The sequence below is a fragment of the Adiantum capillus-veneris genome, chromosome 6, assembly GCF_014529385.1.
Source record: "Adiantum capillus-veneris isolate H3 chromosome 6, ASM1452938v2, whole genome shotgun sequence".
NCBI lineage: Eukaryota > Viridiplantae > Streptophyta > Polypodiopsida > Polypodiales > Pteridaceae > Adiantum > Adiantum capillus-veneris.
The window spans coordinates 91,876,701-91,899,607 of NC_140936.1; the positions used below are offsets into that span (position 1 = coordinate 91,876,701).

Sequence of the window (22,907 nt, forward strand, 5' to 3'; positions counted from 1 at the left end):
GCATATCTCAATGTGAAATGATTGCAATAGCAATTTCATTTAATACAAGTATTGGCACAATGTTAGAGAATGCAGGTAATAAAAAGAGCCATGCCTTCTTTCAAGAAATAAATGGTTATCAAGCTAATAAGTAAGCTAGATGTGTTGAATTTATGTAACGTTGTTGTTCTCTGTGGAATGGTATTAAGAAATATGTGTAGCACTATGAGTATTTGAGAGACTGTTATCAGTGTATAATTACTTATATTTCTGAGAAGATTTTCCAAAATCCAAAACTGAAAATGCGGAGAGAACTTACCTGGTTGCTCTCTATAAATCATTAGACTCTGGATGATGTACTGCATCTAAAATATGTAGTAGTCTGTGCGTGGGGAGAGAGATATAACTAGGAGAGAACTGTAATTAGCAAAAGTCATTTACAATGATGAGCCTCTGATTAATCGAAAAGTGAGATGGAATCAATATATTGTAGATTGTTATTGTTTGAATTAATGGAGTAGTCCCCTTGATATCGAAGTTGTTGTCTCTAAAGTGCTTAACATTGTAAAATTTATTATTTATAATTGTTAAAGGGCATTGACTAGTGTTTAATTATGATATCACGAGCATACTAGTGTCTAGTCATGATATCACGAGCATACATCAGGTAAAGGTCCTACTATAAATAGTAGATTGGTCCACGAATAAAGAAAACAATGCAAAATTGATTTGACCTTAGTTTCTCTTTCGGACATTGCCAATCAGACATTAAAATATGTAAAAGAATATGCATCAAGAAAATGTCTGGCAAGACCAAAAACTTAAGCTTCTCTTCTAAACTTGTACTAGGTATGTAGTATGAGAGTCTGCAACTTATACAAATTACCTATAAGAGCAAACTAATACAGTCCTTATGGATCTAATACAATGTCTCTATAGAAAAATGAACTAAAATCAGCGTCATTGTCATCAAGTCCCGTGGATGCCCGACATTGGGCGTTGTCGCAAAAGGTATTGCATTTGTCACCTAAGATTTTTGTCGATCTCTGCTTCTGTAAGTAGTCTCGGGCAGGGGGGGGAAACTGTTGTGGAGGGGTCAGATGCAGCAGACCAGGGGAACGAGCGAGAAAAGGAATGAAATAAAATGTTACATTTAAGGCCTTCAAAGGACAAACTGATACAATCCGTGTCGATTTGATCCATTGTCAGATGCTGCAGCACAGCAAACAACACCCCAGATCAATAGTGCCCATGTAATTGGTTTTGTAAGGGGAAGCCTTATTTTGCACTTGCTCCCTTTATTCCAACTGATTGATTTAAGTCTTTGCTATCATCTGCCTTCGTAGGTATAGAAGCTGATACAGTGGGCTTAACCTTATCTGTGCCAACATCCATAGCCTTGATCTTCAGTCTACTTGTTTGAGACCATTGTAATTGTAGTCGTGTGGGAAGAAAGAGAGAATTTAAAAGCATGTAACTGCATCCAGTGATGGGATGCCTTGGCCAACGAGATAGTGGATGCGTGTTTCAAATCTGATGAGGGTTTCATGGAGGTTGAGGGAGCGTGGGCGATCAGGCAGTACTCAAATGTGTGATGTCTTCGGATGTTTGGAAGGATATACTAATTGATTGGCATGGAGATCATCCCCACACAAACTTTCATGGAATGTTTGATATGCTCAGAGATGCTGGCTTTTACTTGGAGATCCCCACTCACCTATTTCGATGCCAAACATAATGGGACTCTATTGATGGTGTACTTGAAGATGAATAAAATGCAAAAGCTACGCGGGAACAGAACCCAGGAGGGTGCAGCTTATGAGAACCCGGACCCACGTACCATCCACAAGCCTAGTCACTCAATCGCTGGCGGCAGTATCTGATAGCATCAGCAATGATATCAATTACAGATGTCACGATGATGACGACGATGGCAGTGAGCAGTGGAAAGAGCAAATGAGCATCCTTTAAGCCTCATGAGAACCTGCAAACTACAACGAGCAGCCTCTTGCCGTCACGTGGAGAAAGCAAAGATTCAGATGGCCAAGATGCAAAGTTTAATACCGTGACCTCTAAGCCAACCCAATATCTGCTTCGCCAAGATGAAGAAGCGCCCTCATCCTCTGAGCGTGCGCAGTTGGAAAGAGATGAAGTGGGCCAGCTCTTGCCCTCAATAAACGGAGCAATTGCGGGCTGCCTCCCGCCCATCCAAAGAGGAGACGTTGCAGAAGTTAAATCCCTGCAAGTAACTGAAGACCCTAGTGAAGGCTCTCTCTTGGCGAGTCAAGGAGATACAAGTACCTCTGCCATTCTCGTATCATCCATGTGTTGGGCTGCTCCTTCTTCGAATGGGGTTGGAAATCTCCTGCAAGCTGAAATTGTTGATTCTCTTGCCGACCACAAATCTGATGCACTTGCAGATGGTGGTTCCCGACACTTCCCTACTTCACCTTCTCCACCCATAGCAGTCAACCGACGAGAAAATGGTAATCATGCTTCAGTCATGTCGATTCTTTCCAAAAATAATGTCACTTTCTCCATTCATACGCTTGATATACTTGATGCGTATGAGTTTCTGCACCTTCCTGCTGATTCTCCTCAAGTCCATGAAGTCGAAATACCGGATCCTACTCGTGACGAGATCTTCTTTGCAAATTTGTGTCATGTGATGTCGCTATGTTCTCCTCGTCCTCGAAAAGTTAATCGACTTAGAGGGGACTCAAAGTCGTTAATCGACTGAGAGAAAAAGGGAGCGGTGGGTAATAGATTGGCCAAAAAAAAAGGGGGTTGTTGGAGAGTTTGCGGATTAGGTTGGTGCATGTGTGTATGTGGCTGCTAGGTGTGAGAGCATGAGGCCACTGAGTCGCGCGAAGGAGAGACTGAGTCATTGGGTAGACGCTAAAGAGAGAAAGGGAGAATCGGAGATTGGCAAATGCCCACTGCATGGCAGGTAGGTGAATATGAGAAGCTGAGAACAATACAAGGTGGGTGGTTGGCACGAAAGAGAGGATGAGAAAGAGAGAGATCAACTGCTTTGTCTGCTTGTTAGGTGAATGACGGGGAAAGAGGAAGGCAGCGCTTCAGGTTTGTTTTCGACCGCTACATGGCAGTCCAAGAATTGGTGGGTCGTGGTTGTTCATGCTTGTTGCATGGTTAGGAGAGATAGGGCAAGGAAGGAGGAGTGCTTCGGCTTCCCACCCTGCTTATGCAGACGGGCCGAGTGAAAGTCCCTGAGTTAGGGGGCCGCCTGTAGAGGGTGAGGCCTCCTTGCATACAAATGTGAGCCTGAAAGGACAGACCTCCTTCCATTTGGCGTTAGCTGGATACTTGGGGCTGAGACAAGTGTGGAGCCCCTTTCCACTGGAACGTCATACCGGGGAGCAGCTGACTATACCACAGTCATGCACTCTCGCTTGCAACAGAACGGGGCTTACTCCCTCCTTGCCATTTATTTATTTATTTATTTGGTGGATTACTTATCAGCTAGAAAATTGAAACCTCACACTACTATATCAAACCCTGCTAATTAAGATCTCACTCGTCGATTACGAACTTCCCTCACCTTTTATCCTATGTTGTGAGTCATAGCCGAACCTTCAGAGATTCTAATTTCATGACATCCTATCTAATGACACGTACTATTCTTTTCTTGTTCCCGAGTATCGCCATAGATTAAGTTTAACCTATTCTACTAATACAATTAATTAGCATAATTATACTAATAATCACTATATTATGACAATAAAGAGAGCACTCTTTTTAATTCAGAAAAAATCATTAACTACACATTGAAGCAATTAATGGAATCTAAATGTAAGAAGAAAAATATTTAGCTGGTATTGGTTAAAATCTTTAGTTTTGGAGCATATCCTAAGCTCTGATACCACTGCTACAAACAGATGCGTGGCTCCCCTGCGACATACCCGAAATAACATAATAAATAGCATAGAATATACTAATCGGCATACCTGTCACAATCAAGTGGTTGCATGATCGCAAGATACACGAACAAAGAAAGACAGAGAGAGAGAGAGCGATTGAGAGAGCACGTGCAGGTGCACCTCCTAGAGCGGAGTGCTACGCCGGCACAGTGAGAGAGAAGAGAAGAGAAAAGAGGAGAGCACTTGAATAACCAATACATAACATGTAACATCCTTCTGCATAATCCATTATCTACTGATGCTTTTGCCACCTGTCAGCTGCAATAGATAATAAAATATCAATTCTATAACATGGTTGTCACAGAGACAGTATGCTTTGGACATGTTGTCAAAGTATGGTATGGCTGATTGTAAGCCAATTTCTATTCCCTTGGATGTGAATGCAAAGCTGAGTGCAGAGAAGGGTGATGTTGTTGAGGATGTCAAGATGCACAGGAAGATTGTGGGTAGTCTAATCTGCTTGACTATCACGAGGCCAGACTTGAGCTACATAGTAGGCTTGGAGAGTCAGTTCATGCAGCTTCCGAGGAAGCCACATTTGGATGGAGTATGACGCACACTTTGGTATGTGCAAGGGACTCTTGACTACGCATTGTTCTATGCAGCAGATGTGCCATTAGCATTGTCTGGGTATACAGATGCAGATTGGGCAGGTAGCATTGTTGATAGGAGATCTACGAGTGGCTTCATGTTCTCTTTTGGGAGTGCTGCTGTTACTTGGAGCAGCAAAAAGCAACCTACGGTTGCTTTATCGAGCACAGAGGCCGAGTACAGAGGTGCAGCAGTTGTGGCGTGCGAGGAAGCTTGGCTACGCACATTACTTGAGGACTTGAGAGTGCAGGTGGACCAGCAGATTGTCATCCATTGTGAAAACCTCAGCAGCATGCAGTTGGCTAGGAACCGAGTGTTCCATGCCAGGACCAAGCACATAGAGGTCCATTACCACTACGTTCGAGAGCGAGTGTTGGCGAGCGACATCGACTTGGTCTACGTCAGCACAGAGGAGTAGATAGCGGATATCTTTACCAAGGCCCTCGTAACTGAGAAGCTTCGACGTTTCCGGACTATGCTTGGACTCTGCGACATGCAGAGCTTGAGGCGGAGTGTTGAGATGGCGAGCTCTACATCTTGAGCTGGCATCCACTACGGGTCTTGGCCGCTTATGGCATTTACTCACTAGCGCGTTAGGTGACCGACACGGAGGATCTCTGCCAATGATTCTACAGCTGGACTACACTTATAGTGCCAGCCTAGTACGCTTCTAGCAAGTTCACACTTAGTGACAGCATGTACATATGTGCTACTTTTCATTTTTAGCACTTAGTCATTTTGTACTCTCTTTTCTGTGAGAAGAAGAAGAAGCTTTCCATCTCTGTGTGCTTTGTGCTTGTCTTGTGTAGCTCTCTTGCATCCTCTTTCTTTACACTAGCGACTAGTGCTACCCCTGAATGGGTGTTATCAATGAAAGCGTACTCAAGAAAAATATAACATTGTGGAGGGTGAATATATGTGTACACCGCATTGTGGGAAGAGAGAGAGAGAGAGAGAGAGAGAGAGAGAGAGAGAGAGAGAGAGAGAGAATGTAGTGGAGGGTGAAATAGAGTGCACAGAGACATGAGAAGATGACACAAATAATCTTTAAATGCCCATCTAAATGTATTAATGCAATGAAAAAGTCTAGGTATACCATAACATCAAAAAAAGAGTTTATGATAAAATAACTAGCAGAGCACCAGACCCTGTGTAGGGATCAGTTGGCCCACCCATCCACTTCCTCTCTATTATGGATAGGGAGAATTTCACTTCAGTGGGAGCGAGCCAGCACACTTCCAACCTACCTGAGCCAGACATAAGCTGAGGCCGCTTTGCCTCCCTCCATGAACCCGAGCTTTGAAAGGATCCAAAGTACCAGTAGTTGGTAGGCTATCAACACCAACCATACCAGTTTAAGTGCCACATTAGGAGAAAGTTAGACTCACTTTTGGGCCTTTCCGTTCTGTAGAGAGAGTGATGCTTGGCCAATGAGGAAGAGGCTAACGTTACGTTGAGAATCGACATTTTGGAGCCAAGCTCTTTTAGAAAAAAGGGAGAAAATATTATTTTTGTTCATGAAATTGTACAATTTCATGCTTTCAAGGCATAAATGCCATAAGTCATACTAACTGTATACCGACAAATTTCAAAACTTTCATTGAAGACTCTATTTGGTATCTATGTTTCCGCCCAAATATGACTTTGAGTAGCTCTACTTACCTCTCAAAACTTCTTCCCTTTTTCATATTTGCGCTAACCTTTGTGTGTATTCTAGTGCACACCATGACTACTTCTTGAAGGCCTAGCACTACCATTGAATCTGTTAGCATTTTTAACAGTTATACTACAAATGATCAAGCATGGATACCATCTCGAATAACTATCGGAAGTTGGGTTCTGCTACAAACTAGTAGGAGGAAGAGGAGGCAACTCAATGATTCCGTGGAGGCTTTCAAGGGACAAGCTAAAGAGTTTAAAGTGTGTGCACAAAGCAAGCGGGTGAAAGAGGTCCTCATACAACATGCTTTCCAACATGCAGACTTAAGGTTGCAAACATCTCCTCCAAGTTTTCCACGGCCTCGACCCGACTGTAAGTTATTTTGAGCATCTCCCTTAGTGCATGATTATATTCAAATGTTAATGGTGGATATCATCTTTGGTATGTTTCAGATATTTATACATCGAATAGGACGGATTGGCAACCAGTTGAGAGTATAGTTGGGATTTTTGATGCTTTCCATGCATTTATTGATGAGAAAATGTATCAAGGAAGACAACACAAGGAACTTGCAAATAATGGAATATTCTTTTATGATATTTCATATTTGGAACTGAGAACTTCCTTTGGTTGGGGTCGTGTAGCTCTTTTGTGACTTCCATCCTTTGGCAGCAAGGATTGGTCTCTGCCAACTTTGCAAACTAGTGAAATCTTTAGGAATAGGTTGTTTCAGGATATACAAAAGTCCCTCAAGTATTCAATTGCAACAAAAATAGTTCGGCTCACATTACTTATGCCTCTTGAAGTGTTTGTAGATTTCTTCTTTGATGAGCAAATAAGAACTATCACAACAATGTTTATTTGCAAGTCTGAGAGCTGTTTGGACCTTTTAGATGATAATTGGGATAGGAAACAGTCACAGGGAAAAAATTGTATTTTGCAAAAGAAGTCCATAATTTGCAAGTTCATTATAAGCTCTCAAAATTTCATAGTTTCGTTTTTCTATTTTAGATATCATCTTCTTAGTGGGCAGCTTATTCCACTCGACCCAGATACAAAGTCTAGCCTCGAGAACAAACCTTTATCAATGGAGCTCTACTTTCGAAATAGCCTACTTACTGTGATGGATACAATGTCAAGCACAACTCTTACACGGCTCAAGGTAGATCTTACATGTGAAAAACTTCCACTCATGCATTCAGTCTCAACAATAGAAAGGTGCTTACTGAATGGATGAATTTTGATTGTCTTTTTAATACATTAAGACATAGAATCTAACTCTTTCTTCTTCTCAAATTCCAAGACGCAAGGAGAAAACAACATTGGGCAATGAGTCCTTCTCAAATACACTTCAATTAATTGCTTCCACCAGAAGCTAGGTCACATACCTTGTGCATGCAATGAGCTTTGATGCCATGCAAACCATGATGTACTCTTCAAAATGACTAATACAGAGACATTTTGTGCCGCTCAAACAATGCTTAAAAAATGTACACTTTTCATTATCTCAAAACTTTACAAATTGTGTTGTTTTTGTCAAGATGTATACAAGTTATTGCTCCCTTCCCCTGCTACTGCTCCCCTGTCCTCTCCCCCGGTTGGTGTCGTTGGTCCCCTGTCCTCTTCTGCAGTTGCTGCCACTGGTCCCCTGCCCTCACCCTCGGTTCCTGCTACTACTCCCCTGCCCTCTTCCCCGGTTGCTGCTACTTTTGCCTCCGGGGATGCTGGTCTCGGACATCCTTTCACGTTGTTCGAAATCATGGGCCTCTTCCATGGCTTCCCATGCATCTTGCACCTGTGAAGCTTCCCTATGTTCTTTCTCTTGCCGCTAACGTGTAGCCCATTCCTCTACTTCTGCGGCGTCCGCATAATATTGATTTTATTGCTTCTTGCATATTTTGAACCTCCTCTTGAGTTGATTGTAGCGCTATGTCATTTTGTCAATACGAGCCTGTTTCGAACTCCTCAGCTCTTGCCTCTTACTCTCTTGTACGTCTGTTCACCGAGATTATAATATGCTGGATGGCCATTATAGAACAATGTCGCAAATCGTTGGGGGTGTAGTTATGTAATTAAAGTTCCTGTAGAAGCGTGATAATAGGAAAGTAAGTAGAGATGTTGCTTCTTTAAATACAAACGTTGCAGCAAACAAATAATGAAACAACATGATTACTTACGTTTGGTACATCCAAAATTTGATTGAGGAGCAACAAGGCATTCAAACAAGTTTGCCAGCCACAACTATAGTCATCAACCTGTGTGGGCACAGTGACCCGTTCCTGTCGGATAGTAGTCCCTAGATCATGTTGTAACAAAACATGCTCTACATAGCATACAAGTTTTTTTGTGGCACTACATACGTAACCACTTGAGTCAGTAACACATTACAAAAAGATACTACTTCCAAATGTACCCAGATGTGCCTTACGTTTTTACACGACCGTGAAACAACCTGCGTTGCCCGAAGTTTGTGTAGTAGACAATCTTATCTTCAATATCAAATAACAATAGACTTCAATGATCACTACACCAAAACCATCAAATATAAGGAGAAAGATTCTAAATCCAACATGGTTTTTACAAGGCAAGAATAAACTCACAATTGATTGTATGCAGTGACCAGAAAACATGCTAGATCAAAATTTACTCTGCTAAACCAGTCCATCAGAGCCAAAAAGGAAACTCCATTGTTCTGCAACATAAGCAAGATCAGTGGATCTATTATGTATATTTTGTTATGAACCTCAACGGCGGGGAGAAGCGAGATAGCGTACCTAACATGAATCAATGGCAGAGATTAGACCTAAGATATTTCAGCAGGCTCACTGCCACAAACTCATGAGTCAATACCAAGCGACTGGGGTAGCTATCGAATTCCATAAGCCACTGACTCGCTTGGTATTGACCCATGTCTTAGCGGTAGTGAGCCATCTTATGAACCAAGCGTGATTTATAAAGAAAAACTTGAGATGTAACACATAGCAACGTTGATGACTGTCGCGAGGACATGGGTCAATACCGAGTGAGTGGTATCACTATCCAATTCCATAAGACATCACTTGGTATTGACCCATGTCTTAATGAAAGTGAGCCATTTAATGAACCAAGCGTGACTTATAAAGAGCTTGAGAAGTACCACAAATCAATGTTGATGATTGCATCCGTTGCGTTGGAGTTGGAGAAACTGTGCATGCACAAAAAGTCTTGTTGATCGAGGTTGAAAATGCAGGCCTCCTCTGACCTTCCAAGCAACAGTATGTGTGCATGCAGGGGCACTGCACTGATCAAAACTTTCAAATCCTCTTTGTTCTCTTCGTTGATTTGCTCCAAAATAAACAACTCCTGTGATAAAGGCTCCTCGTTAGATGGCCCTTGTGAGGCAGAGACTTTCCCTTGCCTTTCTTGAGCTTTATATGTGGCTGCCTCATTCTCCTCCCTTAATGGCAAAGGCTCCTCCCTAACAGGAAAAAGTTCCTCCCTTACAGGCACGGGCTCCTCCCTTACAGGCACAGGATCCTCCCTTACAAGCAGAGGCTTTGGATCCTCCATGCATTGCTGATTTTGCTTCATAACGGGTTCCTCCATAATTGTCTCTATTTCTTCAATGACCGCCTCAGGGTCCACCCTGGCCTGCTCATGCCCCTCATCGGTTGGCTCAGCCTGCCCATCTGCGTCATTCCTCTCGACCCGTGATCATGTCATTCTACTCTTTAGTCCAGCCCTAAAAGGTTCTGTCTGTCGTGCACGAGAATGGAGAAGGGGGATGTTCAGAATATCCATGATTCTACTATCTCCGATAGGTACTGACTGAAGCAGCCCATTGTAGCGGAAGTGCAACCTTCAAAGAGTATCAAAATCCCACGGCATGATAGTAACGCGGTGTGCATGGGCAGCCAGGATATATCCATCACTAAAGAATTGAACGAGGTAGTCTTCTGCAATTTCTTGCAGGTAGAGAGGTGCACTGCTAGCCCATTGCATGGCCACTCTCTAATGCTCGCAAATATCTCGCACTACGCGTTGGAAAGGAAGATGTGGAATGGCTGGTTGCATGTGTCGTTTGATCCTTTGCAGGTATTGCAGTACACCTCTGTGCGCCTCATATCGGCGTCTTCTTGCTTGAGCATTCAAAGAGTCACCTGTTGCCCTTCTAGGTGTGGCCTTTTCACGAGGCATCTCTTCAACTAGCATAACAGCAAACGACATGTCATTTGTTGCACAAGGGACCTAAGATTTCTAGGGTTAGCACGAAGCAAAGAAATGCACCAAATATGGTTGTATTGCCTCTACTCGCTTGGTACTCACATGAGAAAAGTATAATAGCAAACATCATTAATAAAGACGATGGTCAGTACCAAGCAAAAATGTGCAACGAACAGAGTTTGCTTTCCATTATTCTCTTGGTACTGACCTTGTGAAAAGTGTAATAGCAGACATCATTAATATTTTTTGACGTCAGTACCAAGCGAACAGGTGCAACCAATAGAGTTTGCCTTCCCTTATTTGCTTGGTACTGACCTCAGAAAATGTAATAGCAAACATCATTAATAAAGACTATGGTGAGTACCAAGCAAACAGGTGAAACAAATAGAGTTTGCCTTCCCTTATTTTCTTGGTACTGACCTCAAAAAAGTGTAATAGCAAATATCACTAATAAAGATGATGGTCAGTACCAAGCGAACAGGCGCAACGAACAGAGTTTGTCTTCCCTTATTCGCTTGGTACTGACCACACAAAATACAAGTACACAAAAGTGTAGTAGCATATCTCTTCACTGTGTGTAGAGTTCTACGTCACTAAAGTGTTGCAGAACAGGAGTAAGAGGAGGATGCGCAAAAAGGAGGAGCACTAGAGAGTAAGAGGAGATGCACAAAAAGGGTTGGGAGCACAAAAGAGATGGTTTGCTTATCGCGTAGTGTCAACAGGGTCAGAGTTAAAAACGCTGGGCAGTACAGGATGCGAAAAGAGGCAGAAGAGTGCTCATCTGGGGTGAGGGTATAGTTAAAATGTTTGGCGGGGGTACTGCCTCTAAACTTAGAATGCTTACATCGGTGAGGGTGACAAATTCACTTATGTGCATGATTACACCCGATATTGTGGTTGGTAGATCATACTGCATGGAAATCTGAGCCCGTTTATTACTGGTTGTCCTTGTGAGCACAACCCATGTGCCTTTTTCGAGTGAACATTTAGAGTCAGACGCCGATCCTCGTTGCAATCGCCATCTCCATCTCCAAGTAGAGCAAACAGATCGCCCTTGCCTTCACCTTTTCAACACTCTTCCCCTTGGACATCTCTTCTGATCCTACGTTGAGCGACCTCCACTAGTTTGATTCATTTGCTGCCGCGTTGCCATCACCCTTGCCTTCGTATTTTTGTCTTCTTCTTCCTGGCCACCTTTTGGTTCTTGGTCTCAGCGACCTGCGACATCACCATCCAACTCGGTGCCATTGGATACTACAAAGACAGGTTCTTTCTTCCCCCCCCCCCCCCCCCCCCCTTCTCTCTCTCTCTCTCTCTCTCTCTCTCTCTCTCTCTCTCTCTCTCTCTCTCTCTCTCCCTCCCCTACCTGTGTATTGTTAATTGTGTGCGCACCGAAGCCACTACATTACACGGTTACAACACAAGGGGAACAACACTCCAAGGGCCAAGAGTGGTCGTTAGGGTAAGATTAGAAGTCTCGCACCGCATGGTTGGAATAATTACTCCTTATGTGACCGTGCTTGAGTTGTTATTCAATGCTATGTTTGGGCATAGTGACTATGTATCTTTTACTGATAACATTAAATGCTCTGTTCCAATCCACCTGTTCCGAAGTGGGTACAACGTAAATTCAACTTGGGTTAGAAGTAAGCAAATAGGGCCCTTTGAAGATTATTGGGGACCCTATTTTCCTGGTTCTGACTCAAGTGACATCACCTATTATGACATTAGCACACGGGACATAACCAAGAGAATAGAGACCTTGAGGGATACTCGAGGCTCAATATTCGCTTGGTTATGACACCAAATACATACCAATTTTGAATAGTAGTTTTGGATTTCTTTTTCTTTCAGTCATGGGGATCATAGTCCTGAAGACAGACGATGTGGGCGAGGATACAGAGCATTTACTGAGAACATTAAATGCTCTGTTCAATTCCACCTGTTCCCAATGGACGTGGGTACAACGTAAATTCAAGTTGGGTCAGAACCAAGCGAATAGGGCCCTTCGGAGATTCTTGGGGACCCTATTTTCCTGGTTCTGACTCAAGTAATGTCACCTATTATGACATTAGTGCATGGGACAAAACCAAGGGAATAGAGACCTTGAGGGATACTTGAGGCTCAATATTCGCTTGGTTATGACACCAAATACAAACCAATTTTGAATAGTAGTTTTGGCTTGCTTTTTCTTTCAGTCATGGGGATCATAGTCCTGGAGACATACATGTGGGCAAGGATACATGTGAAGAAAAACTATTCACGTTCTTATACAACGCCCGTGCTCATCACCATGTACCAGAACTATTAGGAATGTTTAATGCAGAGTTTTCTATACACAGGATCATAGATTGCTCATTTGAGTACCTACAAACCCATTTGCAACAGTATGAGGCAGCCATTTGTGACAATTCCATGACAATTGATGGCATGAGATATATGCATCCCAGCCGACCTTGACCCTGACAAGAGTGCGGCAAGGAGACTCAATCGTTGTCTAGAAAAGTGTCCCTCCAATGCACTGCTTGTACAAGACAGGTGTATGAAGCACTTAAAAAAGTTTTACTTAGTGAAATTCTACCACGGGTTTGTCTGTTGCTTCTACTTGTAGATGGATCTTTTAGTAGTTGTTCATTGGTGTCGGAGGAAGAGGTAGAGGATGCGGAGGAGCAGTTTGACCCAAAAGAAGAGCAGGTAGAGGTATTAAAGGAAACATTTGATGCGGGCCTAACTCTTTCTTCTCTTGCGGATGCAGGATGCAAGCAAGAAATCCCAAATAAGGAAGTGACTTTGCCTATGAATTGCGCTCCCAGGTTTGCTATGGCAGGCGACACCCGCTACGTTCTACTCACAAGTATCATACATGAGCTGAATATATGGGAGGACTACTGCCTAGTCACAATTGCAAATTTTTGTGAGGCAGACAAGGGATTTGTGGATGACGATGGAGTGGACCAACATCTTATTACTGACACAACTATCCACGACACACAATTTACTTTAGGGTGGAAACTGATCAAAGATATATTCAGTGAAGTGAAGGCCGGAGAGGCCAATTTTCCAACAGATGAGGAGTTTCAATTGACAACAAAACTACTTGTCTTGGAAAACATGGGTAGGCGTGTGGCACCGAGAGCTCAGGTAATGAATAGTCAGTCTATTCACTTGTGGGGAACGTCGATGCTGGAAATGGACGAGAATTAGATGGTAATTTTTAAAGGCATTCATATGGTATTGGAGACCCAATGATAAAATATCATGATCAATATTTTTGTTTGATAGGTGCTAATGTATGACGATAGTTTCCTTAGAGAAGAGCGGGAGGCTCATGGCAAGGGCTTGCCATTGGAGTAGAAGGTAAGGATGCGGTGTTGTCTCACTACATCGGGCGTTTCAACCACAAAAAGGTTTGTAGAAACAATTCAAGTACTTGGCAATTGTACTCATGTCACTTATGGCCCATAAATGTTTTACTATTGTTTTGTAGATCGTAATATACCACAAGGAATACTCCAAGGACAATGCCACAAGGAATACTCCGAGGACAATGCAAAGTTCCCACTGTTTGCAATGAAAGTTATTACAAGATTGTGTGGTGGGCACCCCCTCCCACTAAACGTAGAAAGGCTAATTTTGATTGAGAAACAATTTTCTCTATGCGTCTTTGGCATTGGGTACGGGTGCTAAGGAGAGGTACGAACAAACCATATGAAAAAAAAATCACTAGATACTGATTCTACCCGACGTTCACTACCTGACGGTTACTATAGGTGAAGAGTAAAAGTCAATAGTGAAAGGGAGGACAATCTTATGCATTATGGAGTTGGATTCAACAAAATATTATCAAATTCAAACATAATTCACTTGTGGACACAAGGCTTGCACATGAAGTCAAGAGGGGGCCACCTGAAAGACTTTTGGAGAGGAAAAGACAGACACATATTTTTGTGGGATTTTTGCCTATTTTTTTCATTCCGATTTGCAAAACGTTTTCAACAGTAAAGTTGTAGGTGTGGAGCTGATATTTCAGCCCTTATTTTTTAAATAATTTTTGGGGCTACGGTTTGGGAGGTATGATTGAAATGCTGGAGCCTATATGTCCACTTGGGAAAAAGTCATGGTTATCCAACTCCACACACACAATTTCCTACAGTTTCCTATCCATTATTGTTGTATTTTTTTATGATTCTCTTGGACTCAAGCTATGGAGGGTGGCATGGAAACAAAGCTTGCCATAATGAGGGCGGTTAGGAGGAAATTAATCAATAAGCAAGGCACATGGAGCTCTCTCATTGGGGGAATGCCTCTAACTGAGGTTACTCTGTAATAACTCCTCTTTCTCATAAACTCTTTCCTAATCACTCTTTTGGCCTATAAAAGGAGTCCTTCTCTTTGACACAAGACACACACACACCTACACATACACACCCTTGTGCTAGATGCTAGTAGCATGAACCCTAATCACATAATCACAACACCATCACCATGCACAAGAAATGAGTACCATACCTCCACACACTTGTAATGAAGGGTTGAAGGTACAATTTCAAGAAGAAGAATGGTGGATACACTCATGATATTCCTCGCCATCAATTCCCATCTCTCCATTATGCCTCCTATGGTCTTGTTCCCTTCTCCTCTTCTCGCCATAAGCTACTTAATGTATTCATCTTTTGTAAGCAATCAACACACTCCATTTTGGTGTCATATCTTGTGTTGCTTGGGATATACTTCACTGTGAGTATGGTTTATGCTTGTTCTTGCCATTGTTTGCTTATGTTAAGGTGTGTGGATTCACCACCATACATACTCTCTCTCTCCCTCTCATACTCCTATCCTCTTGCTACTTTCATCTTGAGGTGTGTGGATTCGCCACCTCTTTTATGAGAAGTGAGCATACTTGCATGTTTCCCTTACCTCATTATCTTCCTTATTACATGCACGAGTAGCAAGCCCATTCTCATTCACTCACCATTCCTCTGACCTTGTTCTCCGACCATCCCATTCCACACTTGGGCGTGGATCTGGAATTTTTTTTCCAAGGCATGTTTGATTGTGTATATGTATGCGTCCTAGCCGCATATCTTGCTAGGTGGTGCCCTATTGTGTACCTCACATGATGAGGCCATTGTGTATAGTCTTGGTGTAAGAGGCCACTGGGTCTATATTGCACTTCCGCCTCTCATTTGGTGCCCCCAGGGAGGAAGGCTCTTGAAACCTTCAATTTACAATACTAACATGTTTACTTCTCTCATGGTGGATGAGTGGCTTCTTGAATTCTCTAACTGGACCACCGAAGAGGAGGAGCTTCAAGAAAGCTTGATGCAAGTCATCAAGACACTCTTGCCAGGGTGTTGAGGTGGTAAGACCCTCTTTCCTTACTCAAATTGTTTACATTTCTCATCATCCTCGTAAGCGTAAAATCAAGGCACAAGCTGCATCATGCTCACATTGTAGCCAAAACCCACATCTTCGACATGAGTGCAACCCAAAGTGAAGAAAAATCCATCATTTTCTTCCTCGACATCCGCACGGGCGTTCTTACTTCAGTAGGCTTTCAAGTAGCACCAGGCATCTCTACATCTACACTCCCATCTTTACTCCATCTACACCCACAACAAGCCTTCACAACTTGAAGAAGCTACTACGAATGCGTGGTCCCTCCCTCTCCCTTGCACCAAAAGAGTGGAGGGTTTTCCAGCGCCCACAATCACCCCGTCTTCAAAACAAAAGGGTAAATCTTCCAAAGTCTTTTTATACCTCACTCTCATCTCATGAGCCAGGAGCTAGAAACAACAGCATGGATTCTACGTCGTCTACGGAGTGAAGTGGTGGAGCTTGTCATGGACAAGGTCTTTGACACGAGGCTTGCTTGGTGGAAAGACAAGACCCTCCACCTTCAAGGAGTGTTACTTGTGGATCAAGGCTACGATGACGACTTTACAACTTGCTATGTATCCATCCAACTTGGATTAATACAAGTAGTAAGACTCACCACCTACCTCATCACACCAGTGTATACACTAGATGGCACTCTATCTTGCAGGAAAGTGAAGTTGCTCAAAGAGAGAGAGTTCAAGCTTTTCCAAGAGATTGCTAGAGGGGGAGTCCAAGAGCTAGAAGACAAAGACAACCTTGTCCTGTGGTACTATGAATTTGACCTCAACTACCAAGAGCTCTACACCTCCGACTATAACCTTCCACCACAAAGGAGAGAGACTTTCCGCATTATCATGTGATGGATCCAGCGCATCAACCTTTTGCAAGGGACCAAACTTATGCACCACAACGAATTCAATCAATCAAAGTAATCTTGGACAGCAAGATGTTTTATCAGCAGATCATTACAACCATGTTTGGTAGAGAACGACTGCAAGAGATAAACACCTCTTCTCCACCCTTTATCCTCCCTATGATTAATCATGAAGTATATTTTGATGTAGTTATTTTCATCCTTGTATAGTATGTTTTCCATCTACCAAGCATCCATGTATTGAATCTTTACCAAAAAAAAAAAAAAAAAAGATTTCTAAGTCGAGTTAATTTTCTCACTCTCACAATGGCAAGTGTATCATTTTCAACCTTTACCAGTAAGATGGGGGAGGATGCTGCAGACTTTTTAGACAACTTGGAAATAGCATGTGTCATCTATGCGAGAGATGATGATGCTTCACGCTTGCACATCTTCCCACTTCTAATGAAGGTGTAGGCAAGATCATGGTACAATGCCTTGACACAAGCAACCATGGAACGGTGGGACTTATTAAGAGCAGCCTTTGTCAAGCATTTTGGAGAGGGCACAACATCAGAGAAGCTATGGAAATTTTTGACGGAGTTGAAGCAAGGTAGCATGCTAGAGTACGCATCATATGAGTCAAAGTTTGTAGATCTATGGGGGCAATGGGGTGCATCACTAAGAGAGGATGAGGGGGCACCTGATATCCTAAAGAAGGATCGGTTTGTGGCTGGGTTATGGCCAACTCTTAAAGAGAAGGTGAAGGGAAGGTTTCCTGCTACGTATGAGCTTAGCAGTTGAAGTGGCCTGCCTTAAATACAAGAAGTTGCACCTATAAGCCCGGAATGTTAATGAAGAGGAAGCCATTAGGACCCAACCACCTCTAGCACCACCTACAACAGCTGCCTAGAGGATTCAAACACAAGAACCAATTGAAGATCAGCAAGACCTGCTCAATCAAGTCACCAACCAGCTTGAGAATCTCTCAGTCCATTTGGTGCAACAAGGGCATGCACACAATCGCAACCAAGAGCAAGGGAGAGGACAACGAAGGCAAAACAAAGAATATCACTGCTACAATTCTGGGGAGGATGGTCATGGCATGTATTACTATCCACACCCAAGGAGGAAAAATTTCAACAAAGGAGCCAAAAAAAACCAGGTTTCACCACCCAAAGTAAGACCACCACCACCGAGGGCACCACAACAAGCACCACCCGTGCAAATCCCACAACCACCCATTCAACCACATCCACCACCACCACCACCAGTTGGCAATCAGGTAGTAAGTGTCATCAGTCTTGAAGGTAGGGGAAAGGAGAAAGTGGAGGAGGACATCAAGGGAGTGGCGAAAGGTAAGACCAAGTCTAAAGGAGTAGATGCCATGGGGGTAAAGCGTGCTAGGAATGGTGAATCTTCCCAAAAGGAAAAAAAGATGAAAGCGAAGGGAGAATCTAGCAAAAAGCCGTCCAAGTCACAACATAAAATTGACATTGTATATTTCTCTTTGGGTGAATGTTCTAAACCATATGATTTGGTTCAAGATGTTTCTGTGCAGGGCCCAAAAATCACCTGGCCCTAGTTACTCCACCTAGCACCTAGGGTGAGGAGACAATGGACAAAGATGGTTAGTACGAGAGGACCAAAGCCAAAGACAGATGGGGCTATCTCTGGGAGGAATCTAGATGACATATTACCAGTGTGATGGATGCTCACATCAAAGGACAACACATCTCCAATATCTACATCGATGGTGGCGCACAAATATGCATCATGAGTGAAAAAATGATGCACCGTTTGGGTTTAGAGGTGAGTCGGCCAGCACTATGCCGAGCCAAAATGGCAAATAATGTAAAAGTTCAATGTGTTGGTGTTATAAATTCAGTCAGGATAAAGGCGTTCAACACTGAGGTAGATGTGGACATCTTTGTCATGCCGCACAAAGGGAAGGGCTATCCTATCATTCTAGGGAGGCCTTGGCTTATGGCTATGAGAGCTAAGCAGGACTGGGACACCGGCATAATCCAAATGAAGGATGCCAAAGGGAAGCCAATAATTTATGACATGAAGACAGGTTGGCAATGCGACATGGATCTAGAAACCTCTATGGATGAGTTTTCTAGTGGACTCTTCAACCACTTCAGAGGAGGAGTCAACAGTGTGAAGAAAGTGACAGTAGCATTGAGGTGATGGGGATCATTCTCAAGGACCCTAAGAAGATGGAGAAACCTGATGCCTCATCATCAAACCAAGGGAAGAAACCAGGTATACAGCCTCTGGTAGAAGCAAGTAAGCTACATCAAATTCTCTCTAGTGAGTTGTGTGGGAAGGAGCGTGAAGATTATATTTTGATGCTAAGTAATTTGACCACATTGTTCATTGATGAATATGATAAAATCACTGGCATCACAGTAGTCCAACATCACATTAAGCTTAAGGAGGGAAGTAAACCTGTAGTGCAGAAGCTCAGGCGGCTAGGAGTAATTCAACAAGACGCCCTACTCAAAGAGGTGAGAAAATTGCTAGAAGCAGGTTTCATCTATCCTGTTAAAGACTCAGAGTGGGTTTCTCCAGTGGTAGTCACACCAAAGAAGAATGGTAAGTGGAGGGTTTTTGTTGATTACAAACCTCTTAATGCAGCCACAAAGAGGGACCATTTTCCTCTTCCTTTTCAAGATGAAATTCTCAATGAGGTAGCAGGACATGAGAGCTACACGGTATGTGATGGCGACTCAAGCTACTTCCAAATTAGCATCGCTGGAGAAGATCAAAAGAAGACAACCTTCATCACACCATGGGGATGTTTTGCTTACAGAGTTATGCCATTTGGTCTCACTAATGCCCCAGCCACTTTTCAACGATATGTGACATTTGTTTTTGAGCCATTCTTTGGAGAATCAATCCGCATCTTTATTGATGACTTTTGTATCTATAGCTCTTGCTCTCTTCATTTGGAGAAAGTTTACGAAGGTCTAGCTTGGATACAAGATTTGGGTGGCCAACTCAATGTGGAGAAATGCCACATTGGTGAAAGCAAGGTTAAATGTGATCTCTGCCAAGCGCATTGAAGCTGGCCCAAGCAAGGTTCAATCCTTGGTGGCTTTGACCTCTCCCACCACAACAAAGCAGTTGGTCTCTTTTCTTCAAAAGTTGAGGTATTTGAGCAGATTCATTCACTTGCTCTCCCAAGTGGTTCTCCCTTTGCAGCAAGTTACCCATCAAGAGATCTTCACTTGGAATGAAGAAAATGAACAACAGTTCAATGAGGTAAAACAATTCTAGCCTCACTTCCCACCATAGCACCTCCAAAGTGGGACAAGCCATTTAATGTAAGCCCTAGTGTGGGCAATGATACACTTGGGGCTGTATTGATGCAAAAGGATCCTCAAACTTCTTTCATGTATCCTATCTACTTCTCTAGTCGCATGATGACTCCATCAGAAAATGGATACACGACAGAGGAGCACATGGTGCTTGCATTAATGTTTGCTACCACCAAATTTTGCTCTTATTTATTGTCTAGACCATTCATAATCTTAACAATGGAAGAAGTATTTCCTTATGTAATCCAGCACATGGATGTTTGTTCTAGGATTTCCAAATGGCTCACAAGGCTGCAAGAGTTTGACTAGACAATGCAAGTGGAGAACTCCACAAGGGCCAGTCTAGGAGGTATTCTCACTCATCTCCAGTATGAAAAGAAGCTAAAGATAAAGCCAAACGATCAAGAGATTACACCTGTGTTGGAAGTCCCGAAGGTAGAGGAGGCTCACTCTCTTTTCTTTGATGGAGCCTATAAGAGGAAAGTGGACAAAGTAGCAGTAGGCATTGTCATCTTCAACGAGCAAGGGGATAAGGTTTTATCCATTGGGAATCTCTTAGATTCCCACTCTAACAATGATGCAGAATATGCAGCCTTAACTCTTGGGTTAGAGTGGTGCATGACACAAGGTGTTCAACGGTTAAATGTATTTGGTGATGCCATGCTTTAATAGAACAAATACAAGGAACTTGGTCTTGTAAAAATCATAGCTTGCTAGGCCATTTGCGCAAGGTTAAGGAACTTTTAGGGAAGTTTCAAGTTGTACAATTACATCATGTCCCTCGAGCTAAAAATCAAGAAGAAGATGCTCTAGCTAGAGAGAAGCTACAAGATGTTCCAGTGGTGGGTGCTATCAAGTTGAAGCTGCCTCTCTTTCAAGGTAATGATGCTATGCTTGAAATCATGCGTTTCTTGGACACAGAAGAGTGTCCTAAAGATCTTACTAAGGGCCAAAAGCAGCGGCTTATGCGCAAGGCAACAAAATACCGCCTTATGAGACTGACGACCTCTAGTGCAAGAATAAGGATCAAATTCGTCGGCGTGTACCTCTCTCTAGAGAAATCATAGAAATAATTACAAGTTGCCATGATGGTGTTTTTGTGGAGGGAACTTTGCACTTGACATCACCAGTAGGAAGGTTCTACAAGCTAGGTTTGTGTGGCCTAGTTTACAGAGGCATGTGCATCACTGGTGCAAAACATGCAAAGAGTGTCAAAAGGCTAGTGATAGGAGGCTCACATATGCGCCACAGACTCCTAAAATCTCATATGGACCATTTGAGAAATGGAGAATTGATTCCATTGGGCCTTTTCCAAGGAGCCAATCAGGTAAATTGTATATCATCATGGGTGTGGACTACATGACCAGGTGGGCTGAAGCAGTTGCTACCACCCGGATTACAGCTAAGGCAGTGGCTAAGTTTGTGTTTGAAAACATTTGTTGTTGTTTTGACACTCCTCTTGAAATAATTTTTGACAGGGGACCAGGTTTTAGAGGAGACCTGGTAGGAGAACTGATGGAGAAGCTGGGTATCTCACAACGACACTCAACTCCCTACTACCCACAATGCAACGGTTTGGTGGAAAAGGTAAATGGTATGATCTGCAAGATCATCACTAAACATGTAAACAATCACAAAAGTGGTTGGGACAAGCATCTTATGACTACACTTTGGGCTTATCGCACTTCATTTCGCACATCCCTTGGGTTCACACCATATCACTTGGTGTATGGTAAGGAAGTCATTTTACCCATTGAAGTACAATTGGCTAGTCTCAGGGTTCTAGATGGGCAGATGGAACGTCCTAATGCTCATATCAACAACCACATTATCGATCTAGAGAGGCTTCAACTAGACAAAGAAGATTCTATCAACTATTATGCAGCACAGGCAGAGCAACGTCGACTTACCTTCAACAAGGGACTTAGGGCAAAAGGTCTCAAGAAAGGTATGTTGGTCCTAACGGTATGATAATAGGTTTGACACTAGGAAGGATAAAAAGTTTTCACCCAAATGGGAGGGGCCATTTTTCATTAGAAAACGATACAACAATGGCAGTTACCGATTGATGGATGCAGATGATAGGCTCCACAAAACACATGTCAATGGATAGAGGTTAAAGCAGTACTTTTTGAGGTTTGATCAAGCACCTATGATGGAAATCCCTGAGGAGCGAGACTCCTCCACCTCAAGTGAAGAATAATCAAGTACAAAGCTAGAGACATAAATACCTCTAGCTATAGGCGGAGGGCTAATGAGGCCGTTTTTTTAAATTTTGATCCACCTCTCTCTTGGTATGCACTTGATGCATGAAAATTATAAAAATCTATGTATTTATTTTGTACATAGCTATGGTTTTGACACATTTGGATCTTGGAATAAGGAGAGGTATGAACAAACCCTATGAAAAAAAATAATGGATGCTCATTCTACCCGATGTTCATTATCTGACGGTTACTACAGGTGAAGCGTAAAAGTCAATAGTGAAAGGGAGGACAATCTTATGCATTATGGAGTTGGACTCAACAAAATATTATCAAATTCAAACATAATTCACTTGTGGACACAAGGCTTGCACATGAAGTCAAGAGGGGGCCACCTGAAAGACTTTTGGACAGGAAAGGAAAGACACATATTTTTGTGGGATTTTTGTCTATTTTTTTCATTCCGTTTTGGAAAAAGTTTTCAACAGCAAAGTTGTAGGCGTTGAGCTGATCTTTTAGTCCCTATTTTTTTAATAATTTTTGGAGCTACGGTTTGGGAGGTATGATCAAAATGGTGGAGCCTATCTGTCCACTTGGGAAAAAGTCATGGTTATCCAACTCCACACACACAATTTCCTATAGTTTCCTTTCCATTATTGCTGTATTTTTTTATGATTCTCTTGGACTCAAGCTATGGAGGGTGGCATGGAAACAAAGCTTGCCATAATGAAGGCGGTTAGGAGGAAATTAATCAATAAGCAAGGCACACGG

The 22,907-nt window shown here is 42.7% G+C and overlaps 1 protein-coding gene and 1 non-coding gene across 2 annotated transcripts; both read left to right on the forward strand.

The window, feature by feature from the left end:
* Window positions 1-2,126: 2,126 nt before the first annotated feature.
* On the forward strand, window positions 2,127-2,719 carry LOC147455888 (uncharacterized). Its single transcript, XM_086513778.1, has 2 exons — window positions 2,127-2,139; window positions 2,175-2,719. The coding sequence occupies exons 1-2, from the start codon at window positions 2,127-2,129 to the stop codon at window positions 2,717-2,719; spliced, it is 558 nt and encodes a 185-aa protein (XP_086369904.1).
* A 425-nt stretch (window positions 2,720-3,144) lies between these two features.
* On the forward strand, window positions 3,145-3,425 carry LOC147455889 (RNase MRP). The gene has a single exon (XR_015188525.1).
* The last annotated feature ends 19,482 nt before the right edge of the window (window positions 3,426-22,907 follow it).